The sequence below is a fragment of the Schistocerca nitens genome, chromosome 5, assembly GCF_023898315.1.
Source record: "Schistocerca nitens isolate TAMUIC-IGC-003100 chromosome 5, iqSchNite1.1, whole genome shotgun sequence".
Classification (NCBI taxonomy): Eukaryota; Metazoa; Arthropoda; class Insecta; order Orthoptera; family Acrididae; genus Schistocerca; species Schistocerca nitens.
In genome coordinates, this window is record NC_064618.1 from 655,580,828 (window position 1) to 655,600,310 (window position 19,483).

General features: G+C 38.8%; 1 protein-coding gene across 1 annotated transcript in view; it reads right to left on the bottom strand.

Annotated features, from left to right (window-relative positions):
* LOC126260265 (uncharacterized) overlaps nt 1-19,483 on the bottom strand; it is a 426,131-nt gene that overhangs the window by 108,554 nt on the left and 298,094 nt on the right. Inside the window, exon 8 of the mRNA XM_049957594.1 lies at nt 2,569-2,673. Within this exon, the coding sequence (XP_049813551.1) occupies nt 2,569-2,673 (105 nt within the window). The remainder of the gene's footprint in view (nt 1-2,568; nt 2,674-19,483) is intronic.

Consider the following 19,483-nt stretch of genomic DNA (forward strand, 5'->3'; position numbering starts at 1 on the left):
TCTCAACCCAACACAGAAATGGCATACATGTGAATAAACTCTTGATTTGGTTGGGCAGTTGATCTTAAATGTTAATGTAAGTCAACTGTGAGATTGGTTGCTGGAGTATTTTCTTTTATCAGCTTTTTAACAAAGTCACATTATGAGTTTCATTAAAATAGATGAACCAGAAAACCAATCAATCATAAAAGTCTTTGTTTTGTACACATTGTCATTAATTAAATTCATTGAGAGTTGGTGAAGGTTGTTTGTAACAAGTTTTCTTTTATTACTATTCTTATATTTTTCAGTCTCAGGTAAGACAAACAGTAATATTACAAGTTTGAAGTTACAAGTATTATCAAGTCATCATCAGATGAAGTATTTTAAAAAAGGTAAAAGGGGATATTAAAATAGAAGGAAACTAAATTACAAATCTACAATTCTACATACAGCTATATGCACTGTAATACATAACATAGTACTCGTCAACTCAACTGGGCGAGAGAGGTGTATCTACTGATAACTCAGTAACAAAACAGCTTTTGGTTGTCCCTTTAAAAAATGCAGACAAAATGGCACACACAGGTAAACATTTTGATACCTGACTATGTTCTTTGATTTCCATAACAATGACTTTTTTTAAAGTCTTTTCTTATCTGTTATCATGCCTCTCTTCTCCCTGCTTTTTTGTTTTTTCATTTGTTAGGATTCTTTTCAAGGCAGTTTGTACATATCTAATAATAGTTTGATATGGGTGTTGTTTGATTATGGCAGTTTGGTACACAAACATAACACCCAGCTAGTAGTTTGCTATTCACCATTTTTGTCTGCAGGTCAATATATTCTATCCTGCTTCTGGTGCAAACATCACTTATCTACACCTAGTTAAAAAAATTTGTGGTTTTAGCTTTGAGAAGGCTTTCTACTAACTCTCATTTTGTGAATTTTTTTATGTCTCTGATTTAAGATTACTCATCTTCTTATCATTATGTAGCTAACTGTAGCCTTCAGTTAGAGCAAATACAATTACATTGTAAATGCCTCTCCGGATCTGTTCAGTTGACGACTTACCATGTAATATGTTCAAATAAGTAATGTTGTGTACAGAAGTTTGTTTGCTTTGTAATTTAGATACCTAGTGTTTTGGTATCACCTTTTAACTTCCTTTTTAAACAGATCAACTGATTCAGTAGTAATTCAAAACTGGTAGTATACTACTTACATGACATAAAAACTTTAAAACTGTGCCTATGTTTCTCTAAGGCAGCATACCCAGCCCATATAAGTTTATAACAAGTTTTAGACTTCTGTTTATGACAAGTGTTCTTGTTGTTAAGAAACGAGAATACTGTTGTTGTCGTTTGACCTCGACATGAACCAGACTCTGCAGGAGTGGCAAACAACAGACACCAAAGGAACCTACTTAGAGAGTAACAATGATGATATGACTTTCTTGTTCACAGATGAGTTGCCTGTTAACAGTGGATTAATAAGACAACTTACAAACAAATAAAAGTAACAGAAATGAATAAAATACCAGGTACATACAACATCTGAGCATCTTGCTGCAGATTAAAAACATTAGCTACACATAGCGAATACTTACAAAGAGCCAAAATAATGTTTAATAAGGGAATAAATTAATTGGTAACTTCATTTAAATATTTTGGTTGCAATATACCTGTTAATGAGAGTAACATGGACACCGAAGACAACTTTTAAAAAACAGTACAAACTGAATGTATGCATAAGGTGACACTTGGAAGAAATCTCTAAAAATCAGAATAAAATCATATCTGTTTCACGGAAGTGAAACATGGGAATTAAAGCAACAAAATAAGAGAACAAATAGTGCCATCGCAAATGAGATTTTTTATAAAAGACAAGGTGAGTGACTTCAATAACGTGTTTGGGACTGATGATAGCTACAGGGGACTTAATGGTGATACAATGACCAAAGAAGTAAGTAACTACCGGTCTGTCTCCATGGCAACTACACTTTTATAAATGCGTAGGAAGATGACACAATTGCCAACTGAGACTGATAAATTCAACAATTTTATTATTATTTGAATGGTCCACCCCCTAAAAATCATTGCTTGAAAGTAGAAGAAGAAAACATAAGCAGCAGAACATAACATTACAGAGCTGTTTTAGTGATTATCCACTTGAAGCTGCAACCATAGATAGAAGCTGAAGAAGGTGGATGGGGGAGGGAACAAGGAAGTCTTCATAAATGCATTAATTGATTGATGATTAAAACTTCATAAAATGGGTGATGCCACAGGCTTACATTTTAATTGGCAAATGAACAATGAGAAAGCTTTCTGAAACAAGTGTAGGTGCACATCACACTTTATCCAGGTATTGTGTGTGTAATACAATTTGTTTGATCTGTACAGGAATTTTGTCTTAAGAATACAATACATAAAAGCGGTATTGTTTCCACATATTAACTACGTACCTAAATTCATCATTAAATCAATGTAACTGCAAGACATAAAAACCCATACAAAGAGTCAGTCAAGTACATCATTCAAGTTTATCCGTAACTTACTCCTCCTGTCTAGATTTATCAGTACTCACTTGTCGTCTCCTCCTTGCTGACTTTGCAGAGCAGTGTAAGTGTGTAACCTTTTTCTTATTTAGCCATGGTCTGTCCCACACCTTTACAGAGCAGACTTGGTGGTTCTGAAATGACAGAAACAAGAAAAAATAACAATGAAACTTAAGCTCTAAATAGCTTTTATATGGCTGCTAAAATCTGATGCAAATGTAGAAGGGGCCTCACACTGGTATACATCTGGGATTGCATCCTGCAGGATAATGTGAAAGTTGGGGTACTTCCATCTTGTATGCTGTCAAACAGAGGAAATGTCCTACTGTGGTATTTATTACACCTCATATTAAATTCTTTATGTTCTTCAAACTAACTTTTGGAAAACATCTCCACAAGTGTCCACATCAGCAGCAGGTTAAGATAATAAATGGATAACTTCATGTATTAGAAAGTCCTCCAAAATACTTAAATAGTTCAGTTTTTTTACAAAGACAGAACACTGATCCAGAGTTCCTAAATTATTAGCACAGGTAAAAAAGATACAGCAGGATGCAGTTTGTTGAAAGAAAATAAAAGTAAAGTAGTATGGGAGAACATAAAATATTAAACTGGAAGAAAACAGACAAGTATAAAAACACACAGACAGAAGTAGATAAATAGATAATACAAAGGAAGAAGCAAATTCTGTAAATACTATTTTTTCTGATACTGCAGAAAAGTTGTAAGAGGATTTTTCTAAAACTGATACAGCACACACAGTTAACTATGTATCCAGCACACTATCACCCCAAAACTAAGTATGCAGTCAGGAAGAAAATATAAAGATTGAAAAGTAATGGATCAGCAGAACTTAGATGGAAGTGACAAACACTTTTCTGAAGACATGTGCAGACAGCCTACAAACTCCATTAACATAATAAAAGAATCATACTTTAGGTATTTTCTGCAGAGCAGCTAAAGTTCATGAGTTGTGCCACTAATAAAAGAAAGGTAAAGAGAAAAATATTGACAACTACAGTTCCACTGCTCTATTCCCATCACCCTAAAAATTAATAGAATAAAACATGAAAGACAGGCTGATGAGTTACTTGAATAAGTACAACCTCCCTAATGAAGCACAGTTTAGTTTCTGAAGTAGTAGTAGTAGTAGTAGTAGTAGTAGTAGTAGTAGTAGTAGTAGTATCAGTCACAACAAAAACTACAAAGGTCTTAATTGAAACTCTTGACAAGGACAGCTGTATCGCTAAAATATTTTTAGACATGCCCATGGCTTTTGAACTGTTGACAATAAAATAATACTAAATAAAATATAGGTACTAGGTAGGATAAAACCACAGAATTGTTTTTCCATTTTTCAAAGTCAATACATGACCATCAATCTAGTTTTCTTAAACTGAGAAACATGAAGGGAACTTCTGAACATTCCCGTGTGAATCCAGAAGCCAGGAGGAAGCAGCAAGACTACACTACTTTCACACATTGAAAACTGCATCTTTCTTTGAGCTGTTGACTACCCTTTCCATTTACAGATCCAGCTTCACGTGGCACAAGACTATACAGATTGTCATTCTTGGCAATGCATGATTCACAAGTTCTTATATGAATGCTCATACTCTTGAATGAGATGTGATATTTCCCATAACTTCCCAGTTCTTCCTGATGCAACTAGGACTTTGGTGTGTAATGTGATACATCATCACAAGAATAATGTGCTGATCATGAGGTTCTTCAGTGCCTTGTTAAACTGTTAGCTCATAGTGTATTTTGTGAACAGTAAGTCCGGGAAGAATAAATATGGTTCTTGAGTTGTGAATAGCAGAATGTGGTCCTGGAACTATTTTTCGTCATTTACTACTCATCAGCTATACCAATGACTGTCCAGACAGATGAGGCATGGAGAAAAAATTTCTGATGACAGCAATATTAGAGTCACTGATGAAACACAAGACTTCTAGTAAAAAGGCAAATGAAATCCTCCTGGGTGCTTACAGTTCAGCAGTATGCAACGAATCTATAAGGAACATGGAGAAAAACCGCACTAACTTCAGATTACAAAGGGAAAACAACTGTCACATTATACATAAATGATAAATTTGTACCCACCCTATAGTTGAGGTGTTGAGTTGTTGAAAGACACATAAACAAGACTGACACCATCATTAGATTTCGAACAACGTGTCGGGTAGAGTGGGCAAGGGGGAGAGGAAGTCAGCAAGCAAGTGGGAGGGTTGGGAAGGGTGGTTGATGGCTGGGAGGGAGAGGCAGCAAATCCATGATATAGGGCATAGGAAGGTGGCACTGGTGAGCTGGTTCTGGTTGCAGGCAATGGAAGTTGTGCAAAATGTGTGATGACATGGAGCAGTTGGTTTGGAGGAGTGATATGACACAGTAAGAGGGAGACTGTGGAGAAGAGGCTGGGTATTCAGGATGAGTAAAATAATGTTCATGGTGCAGAGGTGAAATTTGGCACAGAGCAAAAGCTAGTGGAGATTGTGGAATCAATGACTGTGTTGCAAGGACAATTCCCATCTACCTAAATCAGAGAGGGTGGTGTTTGGGGAAAGGATCCAAATAGCACCGTTTGTGAAGCAGCTACTGAAGTTGAGTATGTTATGCCCAGCAGTGTGTTTTGCAGCTGGGTGGTTAGTTCTGCTCCTGGCCACAGTTTGGTGGTGGTCATTCTTTTAGGTGGATGGATGATTAGGAATCACGCCCAAATACAATATGCTACAGGAATTACAAGTGGTTCTGTCTCTGATTGGATACTACATGCTTGTAAGAGGACTGGAATAGAATGTGGTGGGTGGATGTTTCGGATAGATCTTGCACTTGTTTCTTCCACATGGTCTGATCCATATGGCAAGAAATTGGTAGTGAGTGTGGTGTATGGACAGTGGACTTCCACTTTGGAGGACTGAGAAGATTTGAGTAGCATCTCTCACATTTCCGTGATTGACTACTTATCATCAGCCAGGTTCACCAGTGCCACATTCATACCCATGTGCTTGCTGCCTCTCCCTCCCAGCCACCAGTCACCTCTTCCCAACTCTCCCTCCTACTCCCCACCTCCTCTCAGCCCACTCCCACATCCAATGACATAACCTCTCACTTCAACTGAGCTGCAGTGTTGGCAGAATGTAGGCAGCCAGGACATATAGCCATGCAGATGTACAAGTGGTCTGGAGAATACAACAGATTTCCAGCCTCTTAATTTCTCATGTCCACATACAGTGCTTCATTTCTGTTGAGTGTTTCGTATTTTGTCTCCTTACAGGCAGCCATTAAGCAAGAACTTGATAGCCTCCAAGAAGCTGGGATCAATGAACCTGCTAAAACCAGTGTTTAGGCCACACCCCTGGTGATGGTCAAAAAACCCAATGGCTTCCTCTGGCTATGTGGAAATTTTAAATCAACAATCAATGCCTAGGCACATGTGGAAACCTATCCCATTCCACATTCAAAGGACTTCCTCGCAAAGCTTGTTGGGGATAAATATTTTTCTAAGGCTGATCTTGCCGACACATATTTGGAGATCCCACAGGATGAGGAATCAACATGCATTATGGTCATCAACACTCCCTCTGGCTTATATAAATACAAAGTGTTTGCCCTTTGGGATCTCATCACAATATTCCAGAGATACCTGGAACAGTTAACTACATCCATCCCTGCTTGTACTATCTATCTCTACGACTTAATTGTCACAGGCACTGCTCATCAGGAACACCTGCATAACCTTTGCACCCTCTTTGCTATGTTGCATGATGAAGGTCTCAAATGACTCACACACAAATACCAGTTTTTTCACGAGCAAATGGAATATGTCAGCCACTTGCTCAAGATGGAATCCAGGCCACTGATCACGATGTTTCTGCCACTAATCCTCTGCCATGCCCCCAAAACTTACAGGAGCTACAGGCTTTTTTTGGGAAAGGTGAATTATTACTCTAAATTCCTTCCACAAGCAGCCCACATTCTGCAATAGCTCAGCTGGCTGCAAAAGCCCTACAGCCCCAGGGTGTTCCGTACAGGTGGACAGCTAGGGGTGCGAGCACGCTTTCACACAGCTGAAGCATCTGCTGCACTCGGCACCATGCCTCGTGCTCTTTACTCCATCGTGTCCACTGGTTTAGGCCACTGATGCTTCTCCCTATGACACACAGGCACGATGACAGTACTGAGAAACCAATGTTTCCACATCAATGTACAACAGCATGCCTTGCATGGGTTTTCTATTACAGCTGCTCACAATGCTGCAGACACATGCCATGACCTTGTCTTCCAGTGCATCTTGGACTAGCTGCCCAACAGGCACCTCCTTATTCTTTTAAGTCCACCAGTCCGAAGCTCTGGGCCTAGGCTTGCCTCTCCCACCAATTGTCAGTTGTGTATGATGTTCTGCTTGATGTGGAGGTGAATACTCATCATGTCATTCTCTTGTCTACTGTGTGCCTTCAGGTTTTGCAACTCATACATTGGGAGCATTGGGGTATGCCATAGATGAAAGTCCCTGCAAAGTGACATGCCTACTGGCTGGGACTGAACAAAGACATGGAGACCATGGTGCACAGCTGTTCTGTTTGTGCCCAAACCAAAGCTGCCCTCTCCAGTATTTCACCCACCCTGGCCCACACATCATCGCTCCTGGGACCACATTCTCCTGGAAATCACTGGCTCCTTTCTGGGCTCTATGTAGCTCATTATTGTGGGTGCTTATTCTAACTACCTATATGTTGTCAGTATGATGTCCAGCACCAGTGATGCCACCCTCAGTGCCCTCATCCAGATTTTAGCCATGAAAGGGCTTCCCTGCACCATCGTGTCAGACAATGACCCCAAATACGTGGCAATGGCTTTCAAATAGTTCTGCACATCCAATGGAATCACGCATCTGTTTAGTCCTCCATTTCACCCATCCTCCAGTGGTAAAGCAAGCATATAGTTTAAGTTGTTGTTGTGGTCTTCAGTCCTGAGACTGGTTTGATGCAGCTCTCCATGCTACTCTATCCTGTGCAAGCTTCTTCATCTCCCAGTACCTGCTGCAACCTACATCCTTCTGAATCTGCTTCGTGTATTCATCTCTTGGTCTCCCTCTACAATTTTTACCCTCCACGCTGCCCTCCAATACTAAATTGGTGATCCCTTGATGCCTCAGAACATGTCCTACCAACCGATCCCTTCTTCTGGCCAAGTTGTGTCACAAACTTCTCTTCTCCCCAATCCTATTCAATACTTCCTCATTAGTTAGGTGATCTACCCATCTAATCTTCAGCATTCTCCTGTAGCACCACATTTCGAAAGCTTCTATTCTCTTCTTGTCTAAACTATTTATTGTCCATGTTTAACTTCCATACATGGCTACACTCCATACAAATACTTTCAGAAACTACTTCCTGACACTTAAACCTATACTCGATGTTAACAAATTTCTCTTCTTCAGAAATGCTTTCCTTGCAATTGCCAGTCTACATTTTATATCTTCTCTACTTCGACCATTATCAGTTATTTTTCTCCCCAAATAGCAAAACTCCTTTACTACTTTAAATGTCTCATTTCCTAATCTAATTCCCTCAGCATCACCCGACTTAATTCGACTACATTCCATTATCCTCGTTTTGCTTTTGTTGATGTTCATCTTATATCCTCCTTTCAAGACGCTATCCATTCCATTCAGCTGCTCTTCCAAGTCCTTTGCTGTCTCTGACAGAATTACAATGTCATCGGCGAACCTCAAAGTTTTTATTTCTTCTTCATGGATTTTAATACCTACTCCGAATTTTTCTTTTGTTTACTTTACTGCCTGCTCAATATACAGATTGAATAACATCGGGGAGAGGCTACAACCCTGTCTTACTCCCTTCCCAAGAACTGCTTCCCTTTCGTGCCCCTCGACTCTTATAACCGCCATCTGGTTTCTGTACAAATTATAAATAGCCTTTCGCTCCCTGTATTTTACCCCTGCCACCTTTAGAATTTGAAAGAGAGTATTCCAGTCAACATTGCCAAAAGCTTTCTCTAAGTCTACAAATGCTAGAAACGTAGGTTTGCCTTTCCCTAACCTTTCTTCTAAGATAAGTCGTAAGGTCAGTATTGCCTCACGTGTTCCAGTATTTCTACAGAATCCAAACTGATCTTCCCCGAGGTCGGCTTCTACTAGTTCTTCCATTCGTCTGTAAACAATCCGTGTTAGTATTTTGCAGCTGTGGCTTATTAAACTGATTGTTCGGTAATTTTCACATCTGTCAACACCTGCTTTCTTTGGGATTGGAATTATTATATTCTTCTTGAAGTCTGAGGGTATTTCGCCTGTTTCATACATCTTGCTCACCAGATGGTAGGGTTTTGTCAGGACTGGTTCTCCCAAGGCCATCAGTAGTTCCAATGGAATGTTGTCTACTCCAGGGGCCTTGTTTCGACTCAGGTCTTTCAGTGCTCTGTCAAACTCTTCATGCAGTATCGTATCTCCCATTTCATATTCATCTACATCCTCTTCCATTTCCATAATATTGTCCTCAAGTACATCGCCCTTGTATAGTCCTTCAATATACTCCTTCCACCTTTCTGCTTTCCCTTCTTTGCTTAGAACTGGGGTTCCATCTGAGATCTTTATGTTCGTACAAGTGGATCTCTTATCTCCAAAGGTCTCTTTAATTTTCCTGTAGGCAGTATCTATCTTACCCCTAGTGAGATAAGCCTCTACATCCTTACATTTGTCCTCTAGCCATCCCTGCTTAGCCATTTTGTACTTCCTGTCTATCTCATTTTTGAGATGTTTGTATTCCTTTTTGCCTGCTTCATTTACTGCATTTTTATATTTTCTCCTTTCATCAATTAAATTCAATATTTCTTCTGTTACCCAAGGATTTCTACTAGCCCTCGTCTTTTTACCTACTTGATCCTCTGCTGCCTTCACTACTTCATCCCTCAAAGCTACCCATTCTTCTTCTACTGTATTTCTTTCCCCCATTCCTGTCAATTGTTCCCTTATGCTCTCCCTGAAACTCTCTACAACCTCTGGTTCTTTCAGTTTCAATCTGCAGTTCATAACCAATAGATTGTGGTCATAATCCACATCTGCCCCTGGAAATGTCTTACAATTTAAAACCTGGTTCCTAAATCTCTGTCCTACCATTATATAATCTATCTGATACCTTTTAGTATCTCCAGGGTTCTTCCATGTATACAACCTTCTTTCATGATTCTTAAACTAAGTGTTAGCTATGATTAAGTTGTGCTCTGTGCAAAATTCTACCAGGCAGCTTCCTCTTTCATTTCTTAGCCCCAATCCATATTCACCTACTACATTTCCTTCTCTCCCTTTTCCTACTACCGAATTCCAGTCACCCATGACTATTAAATTTTTGTCTCCCTTCACTATCTAAATAATTTCTTTTATTTCATCATACATTTCTTCAATTTCTTCGTCATCTGCAGAGTTAGTTTGCATATAAACTTGTACCACTGTAGTAGGTGTGGGCTTCGTATCTATCTTGGCCACAATAATGTGTTCACTATGCTGTTTGTAGTAGCTTACCCGCATTCCTATTTTCCTATTCATTATTAAACCTACTCCTGCATTACCCCTATTTGATTTTGTGTTTATAACCCTGTAGGCACTTGACCAGAAGTCTTGTTCCTCCTGCCACCGAACTTCACTAATTCCCACTACATCTAACTTCAACCAATCCATTTCCCTTTTTAAATTTTCTAACCTACCTGCCCGATTAAGTGATCTGACATTCCACGCTCCGATCCATAGAACGCCTGTTTTCTTTCTCCTGATAACGACATCCTCTTGAGTAGTCCCCGCCCGGAGATCTGAATGAGGGACTCTTTTACCTCCGGAATATTTTACCCAAGAGGACGCCATCATCATTTAATCATACAGTAAAGCTGCATGCCCTCGGGAAAAATTATGGCCGTAGTTTCCCCTTGCTTTCAGCCGTTTGCAGTACCAGCACGGCAAGGCCGTTTTGGTTATTGTTACATGGCCAGATCAGTCAATCATCCGGACTGTTGCCCTTGCAACTACTGAAAAGGCTGCTGCCCCTCTTCAGGAACTACACGTTTGTCTGGCCTCTCAACAGATACCCCTCCGTTGTGGTTGCACCTACGGTACAGCTATCTGTATCGCTGAGGCACACAAGCCTCCCCACCAACGGCAAGGTCCATGGTTCATGTGGGGAGGATAGTTTAAGTAGCAAACATTAAAGGCAGTGAGGAGTTCCACCACACCATCACTACCGCCTCTGCACTCTCAATGTTTCTGAGCACCTACATTACAACTCTTGTACACAACCTTAGTCTGGTGGAGTTCCTCCATGGGTGGCAGCTACATAGTCTCCTCTATTTCCTGGCCTCACAGCCCAAAGGGGCATGCTGGGTGATACCTGTTGAGATCAGCTGTAGGGGCATGCTCGCACAGGATGAATAGATTTTGGATGCCAGTTACAGTGGTTGCCACCCATGTGTGACCCTTTACAAAGGTTGCCTCTCACGGGAGCTTTGAGCACTGTCATCCCAAACAATTCAGATAGAATAATGGCTGCACCTCCAGCAGTGACTCCATTGGACCTGGAATACCCATCCTTATCAATCCTCCACAAGCATGTGTACAAGTTGCACATGTGCATATTGTATGTGCATAAGTACTGTAACTTTGAACTTTTGGATCTAGGCAACAGATAAAATATATCAGAAAAATTTCTAAAGTGGCTTGAGAATATCATCTTATAACCATATGGCAAAAAATTCATTGATCTGTTATGAATAGAAGTTACAGAACTGGCCATCCCCACAACCAGCACTTTTTTCCCAGGAACCGCCCATCAACAAACTGTGTTTGTATCCACTCTAGGCAACAACTAATGCAAAAGAAGAAATCAATTTGTTCAACTTGCCCGGGCTGAAGAAAGCGTGTAACATTTAAATTTTGACCCTGTACTAAAGGATAGCTACATTATGCCCATTCTTCCGATAGGTGTACACATGGTCACTAGGCCAAGGGCCATCCACTTGACCCTACTTATCCCTGTGATCAATAAAACCTGAGATATGACCACCTGAAAAATTGCTCTTTCACTTGCAGCTTTTTGGAACATACTGCAACTGTGCACTGCATGCACAGACCAATAATATGTAACAAACTGTTACCTACAATCCTCCACAGACTTCGTCCAACTCAGGCCTGTATGCAATCTGAGTGGGAATCCTGTGAGTATGGTATATATAACAGTGAGAGCCTATGAGTAACATAGCAACAGAGTAAATTGTGCACCTGTCATTGGCTGCACAATGCAAATTTAGGTATCCATACAATGTACTGAAGTTATGTATGAGGTGGTGTCTAAATGTGAAGCCAGAAGTTACATGATAAAAAGTGACATCAGGATAACCACACACTCATGGGTGAATCAAATTGTGCAATGATGATGATGATAAGTTTGTGGGCGCTCAATTGTGTGGTCATCAGCACTGTATAAAGTCCCATCTTTTACACTGATGAATTTTTTTACCCAGTCCCCAAGCAGAGAAAATCCCCAACCCGGCCAGGAATCGAACCCAGGACCCTGTGATCCAGAGGCAGCAACACTCGCCATTAGACCATGAGCTGCAGACAAGTTGTGCAATGAGATACCATTTTAAATCATAATATGTAATTTCTTAATTCCATCTATGTAACAAAATGTAACCTGGTAAAAGGATAAATAGTTCTGTATGTGTGTCAATCTGGAAATGGACTTTTATCCAACATAAACATATCTTGTGTGACATAAATGCAGAATGTGATAATATCTGTAAGTTGACATGAACATCAGGGTAGTTAGTTTACTGTAAACAGTGTAACACACATTAAATTCTGATGTAGAAGTTTACAAGAAGTGTCAAAAATAGTTACCTCTGCAACATATGTTAATCATGTTTTCAACAGGAGAATACCAGTATACTTCTGGCAGAGGTCCACAATCATGTGTGTCTGCAAAACTGATGCTAAATATAAAATAATGTATGGAAGTCTTACTCTATCATGATTTTCTGGATAAATAAATTACTACAGTGTAGCACCAGGAGACAATTACTGTTAGAGTACAACATTAATAGCATCCCTAAATGTTGGGGGATGGGACATGGAAAAGTGGTGGCATGTAAGCATAACTAACATCTGCAGCAATTTTAACTGACATGCTACGTATATGAAGTACTATTAAAAAAAAAAAAAAAGACTGTTGCGACAAGACATCCACACCCCCTTTAGAGCGTGCTACAAAACTGCGAATGCAGTGAAATTAAAAATGAACAATTTTACTGTCAACTCTGCAGTTTTTGTTGCTGACCAGCTAGTTGGCAGTGACATTTGTGGTGGCATTTGACTCACAGCAGCAGATGTGGGAGTGGAGGGGGGAGGGAGTTGTCATGAAAAAATATTCTAAAATAGTGACTGCTTGAGTGACTGATGGCCTACATTCCTGATGACATCTCACCTTCACTGGAGTGATATGCATGAAAGGGCATTACATGAGAAAATAACTGAAAATGAATAAAATTAGTTTCAATTCAAAGATTTTTGAGGTTGTTAGGCAGATTAATCACAGCCACAATGACATTTATCGCCTTTTGATGGAGGTATAGTGCAGAGAAGTGATATATAAAAATAATTGGAAATCACTGGTATTAAGAGTGTAATCTATAGTTTTGGAGTTCTAGACTAATTTGTGACAATTTTTTATTTAATTGCATTGATCACAACGTTTTTTTGAACAGAATTCAGCTATTTAATAGCCATCATCGTCAGAATCTATAACGGAAGTAAAAGAAAAAAAAAAAGCATCACTATATATTACATTATGAGATTAAAAAACCAAGAGGAAGAAATGATAACATAAATACAATTTACCTATAACATAAATACAATTTACCTACATTCTTGGTTGTGTGTAAGTATATACACATTTTTAAATATATAACTGAAACTGCAAAGCAAATCTAACATGAAGTAACAAAACGAAGTAAAGTAGAACATTTAAAATAACGTAAAAGAGACCTATATCAATGAAAAAGAGAGAGAGCACGATTTATACTGGGAAAGTAGTGAAGTGGAGTGGTCATCACTAGGATGTGCAGGCTACCGTATTTACTCGAATCTAAGCCGCACTTTTTTCCGGTTTTTGTAATCCAAAAAACCGCCTGCGGCTTAGAATCGAGTGCAAAGCAAGCGGAAGTTCTGCCGTCGAATATATGTAGCGCTATACAGGCATACTTTGTAGGCACAAAGATAAATACTGGCGCCAAAACCTCTGCGTCAGTAAATAAATTAAAAAAAAAAAAAAAAAAAAAAAGGTGGAAGACGAGCTTTTTTTCTCCGCCCCGAGTTTCGACCACTGCATTCTCATACATTATCCAACGAAGTAAATATAAATTCCGTATTGTTCATCTTCGAATGTAGCAGAATTACAATGTACTACGAAAATCCGACTGGCAAGACTGTTTGGGATGTTTGTCAATATGGCCAACTCTACGTTCTGAATTTTTTCCTACCTGTGAGAAGAGATGGTTGCTAATAAGAACCTGATGAAAAGTGAATCACATACAGTATTCTCTTCACCATAAAAATAATACGAATATAAATATTTTGCCATGTATTCTTTCATGTTTGCTGCTATCTCATTTAAATCCTGTCTGCCTAATAAACTACGAAACTAGAGTGACACAACAGCAAACGCGGAAGAATATACGTATCGTGTCATGTTTATATTCGTATTATTCTTGTGCCTAATAGTGATACAGTCAGAAATGAAGCACGGCAACTGACTAGATTTTTAAATCTAAGATGACTAATTTCTGTGCAGAATTTGATGTACTAAAGAAGCGGCCGCAAAGATTTTCAAACGGAGAAAAATTTTCGCCTAACTCTCATTCAGAACATGTTCTATCATACGCAGTCTATTATTTGGTTCTAGTTGATCATTATCAAAGAAAGCAGCAGTGTAAGTAACAACAAATAGCATTCTCTTGCCATTGTTTCGCTAGTGAGACGATTCCTTTGTGAGCGGCGGTAGCGCGCACAAAAGCAAGCCATGCTGCGAGCGCCGACAGGTCGTAAACACGCACTATCAGAATGCGACAAACAATGCATGACACAGTACAGTAATGCATTTTCAGCTTAGAGTGACGCAAACACCTATAACAAAGAAAACAGCACTTATCAGATCAAAGCAAAATAAGCAATTGATTCAAACCAGACGAAGCACGTGAAAAAGAAAGGGTACCCGTATAAATACGGACGGAGCGTCTGACGCATAGTACTACCTGGTAAAGCTTAACTGCTAAGCTTACGACTCGAACCAAACTACTGTACGTGTATCGTCATTCATTCGACCTAAATTGTGTCTCATATTGCAATGGACCAACTTTGTTTCGATTTGGAGGTGCGGTGTAAAACTTTTCTCTCCCCTTGAATTTCGAGTCTCAAATTTCAGGTGCGGCTTAAATTCGGGAATTTTTTTTTCCTTTATTTCGAGTCTCATTTTTCAGGTGCGGCTTAGATTCGAGTAAATACGGTACTCGCAGTTCCATGTTAATTTATCTTAGCTATATTTCTTGTTGTGCTATTCAAGGTAGTGGATGTTCCTGCAGGAACAGGTGCACTGCCCCATATTATGTGTCCACACAGAGCTGTAGATGACAGAAGCACTGCTGACCTCCAGAAGCCTTTGACAGCATGTGATGACGCTTCACACTAGGAATTCAAATATCAGAAAATAAGTTCTTCAAAGATTTCAAAATAAAAGTTTTGGCTTAAATCACTTTGCTTGTTAAGAACATTATCAGGATGATTTCTCTTACTGCCAAAAGTCTCAACTTCCTCCAATATGCTGAGATACATACTTTTGGGAATGGTGTGCAAAATTTTCAAATTAAGTGTTACATCCATTAGTCTATGTTTTAGATTTTTTAAGTGATCAGCAAGTGCTGTTTTATTGCAGGTACATGTGTGTTCCTTAACTCTTATTTCAAAAGTATGTTCTGTCTGCCCAATATAGAAGCAGCTGCAATCATCATTGTTATTTTATAAACACCTGAATTAAAAAACTGACTGTGCTGCTGGCCATTTTTATGGGAAAAATGCAGTTGTAAAGCATTGTTAGTTCAGAAGCATAATTTGTGAAAATAATTTTCAGTTATATATACTGCAGCCATTGTCAACCGAGAAACAAAGGAATTAAAGACATTAGATAACAGTGGCTTATAGTAGCCACAGCAACACAATGGTGTCCGTTCTTTTGGACATGTCCGAAAGAACAGACAACATATACATAATTAAGGTGAGGACAGCCAATGATCCCTTCAGTGCATATGCACACCATGCTCGGACTCTTACAGTAATCGGTGAAATGCCACAAGCAACGGGGAAATGGGCAAAGGCCACTACACCTGTAGTGTGTGGATAAGTTGAGAATTTGGATCTGATGGGATGTGTGCAAGGGCAGTCCATGTAGTTGCAATGACCACTGTGTCCAGATGGCATAATGGTTAGCACATCTGTCTAGTAACCTGGATACCCAGGTTTGAATGCCAGTTCAGCACAAATTTTTGACTTTATCCATTGATCTAAACCTATGCCCACTGGCAGCTTAATGTCTTATAATCCTTCATGGTTTAATTTTCAATTGTTTGAGACATTACCCTGACATTCAATCATGACATATTTTGTTTTCTTGCCATCAACATTCTTACATTTGTTTCCATGTGCTGTGTTCCACTTTTTGGTCTTGTAATAAACATTCATTATGCCTTTACTTTTATATTAATTAGCACAGGTTATTTGTTTAAGAATTTTGAGTTCTTTATCTATTTCTTCTTGTGACAAAGGGATTCATGCATGTAATGGATCATCAAATTCAAGAATTATTTTTTATATTATGAGGATGGCATGATCATGCATGATCCGTCTGTGGTGGTGGATTTTCTTTAAGTTAGCAATGTCGAGAAAGGCTATTATCTAACCTCTATATATCATCGTCCCAGACAAGGCCATACTGATCATTAAAGCAAGTTTGCTTATGAGGGAAAGTCAAAATTAAGGAACTTTTGAGGAAAGGAATATTTATTCTAGTGATATACAACTGAAACATACGTTATTTTTCTACATAACCTCCCTGCACTTCAACACTCTTTGACCAGCATTTCACGAAGTTTTTTTATTGCACATGTAAACAATTTTGCACCATATAAGTGACATCTGCATTGGTTGCATATCATCTTCGCTTGACCACTATCTTTAATGGTCCAAGCATATGGAAATTCACTTGGAGCCAGGTCTGGACTGTATGGCGGGTGTTTTAGCAATTTGAATCCCAATTCCTTTATTGTTTTGGCCGTCCATTTGGCAGAATGTGGCCGAGCATTATCTTGCTGCATGATGAAATCTTTTCACAGTTTTCCAAGATGACTGTATCTGATTGCAGGTAAATACTAGGAGATAAGTACTGCAAAAATCATTGAATTTATTGAGATCTTTCAAATAACTTTACCCTTCAATTGTTCTACTTATAACAACAAAATATACTAACAAAAGAAAGGCTTAACTATGGGAAGCAGCATGGCAGAATTTTTTTTTAATTTTTGGAAAATGAGTTCCTTATTTTTATACAAAGTACTATATATTTTAAAAGACATGTGGGTGATGTAATTTTTCTGTACAAAGACAGAGTGTCTCAAAAAACTGAAAATTATTTTCAAAAATTCGATGTAAAATTAGTCTACCAAACTAACAACACTTTGCAATTGGGTCTTTGCCATAAAACAGGCCACTATCGTGGTAAATTTTCTAATTCAGGCATTTATAAAACTATATGTGATGATTGCATCTGTTTGTATATTGGGCAGACAGGACATAGTTTTGCAATAAGATTTAAAAAGCACGCATATACTTGCAGTAAAACAGCACATGGTGATAACTTAAGAAATCAAAAACATAGAATAACAGTTGTAGCACATAATTTGAAGATTTTGTGTCCTGCTCCCAAAAGTAAGCATTCTGGATCATGTTCATACCAAGCAAATTGATTTAAGCAAAAGCTATTATTTTGAAATCTTTGAAGAACTTATTTCCTGATATTTGAGTGCCTAGTGTGAAGTGTCATCATGTGCCATTGAAGGCTTGTGAAGGTCAACAGTACCATTGTCATCTACAGCTCTGTGTGCATGCACAGTACACAGGGCAGTGTCCCAATTCCTGGAGGAAAATACCTTGAATAGCACAACAAGAATTACACTCAAAATGAACTAATGTGGAGTTACGAGTAGCCTGCACTATCTAGTGATGACCACTACACTATCTTTCCAGTATAAATCACATTATTGAAACATTGTCATAATTTACTTAATTTTGTTATTTCATGTCCAATTTCCTTTCTATTTTCATTTTCATTACTTGTTCTAATCACAAAATATATTGGAATATAAGGAACAAACTCAAACATTTCCTCAAAGTTTTTTTTCCCCATTTTCTTCCTATATAGTATTAGCTCTAGAGCCATCACAACAATTCAATTTTAGAATGATTTTTGTATAAGGGCACATTTGTGTGTGAAAACTCTAAACCTCAAAGGTGTTCTTTAAGTTTTTGAAACAGATGAAAATCAGATGGGACCAAGTCAGGACTGTACAGCGGATGATCGATGACAACGAGCCCAGTGTGGTTAATTTTTGCAGCTGTCACAGTGCTTGTGTATAACCTAGTATTGTCATGTCGAAGGAGGAACGAGTGCTCCACATGTAGATGAACTCTTCCAATTCATGCTTTCAGTTTTCTCAGTTACAGCATATTGTTTCTCATGCACTGTCATAGTTACATTACACACTGCCATGTTACACGACAATCTGAAATCCTCTAGCAACAGAGAATTGCAACTCATGTCAGCGAAGTAGGAAAGGTGAGACATCCAATATCTCAATTGACATTGAGAACAGAATAAAAAATTTGGCGGCATTACTTATCAGCACACCATCACAATCACTTTTATTTCTTGAACATTTTGCTAATTTCTGATCAGCTATAAACTGTCAGAATTCAAACAGGTTTTTCATATGGTTAAATATAAAAAAGAATATTTTTTGCCTACTTACATACTAATGACAATATTTAGACAACTATACTTTTACATGACCCTCCTTTTAATTACTTTGTATAATTATCTGTACATTATACATGTATCAGTGACCTCTAGGATACCATTTGCATCATGTACAGGGTGTTTCAAAAATGACCGGTATATTTGAAACGGCAATAAAAACTAAACGAGCAGCGATAGAAATACACCGTTTGTTGCAATATGCTTGGGACAACAGTACATTTTCAGGCAGACAAACTTTCGAAATTACAGTAGTTACAATTTTCAACAACAGATGGCGCTGCGGTCTGGGAAACTCTATAGTACGATATTTTCCACATATCCACCATGCGTAGCAATAATATGGCGTAGTCTCTGAATGAAATTACCCGAAACCTTTGACAACGTGTCTGGCGGAATGGCTTCACATGCAGATGAGATGTACTGCTTCAGCTGTTCAATTGTTTCTGGATTCTGGCAGTACACCTGGTCTTTCAAGTGTCCCCACAGAAAGAAGTCACAGGGGTTCATGTCTGGCGAATAGGGAGGCCAATACACGCCGCCTCCTGTATGTTTCGGATAGCCCAAAGCAATCACACGATCATCGAAATATTCATTCAGGAAATTAAAGACGTCGGCCATGCGATGTGGGCAGGCACCATCTTGCATAAACCACGAGGTGTTCGCAGTGTCGTCTAAGGCAGTTTGTACCGCCACAAATTCACGAAGAATGTCCAGATAGCGTGATGCAGTAATCGTTTCGGATCTGAAAAATGGGCCAATGATTCCTTTGGAAGAAATGGCGGCCCAGACCACTACTTTTTGAGGA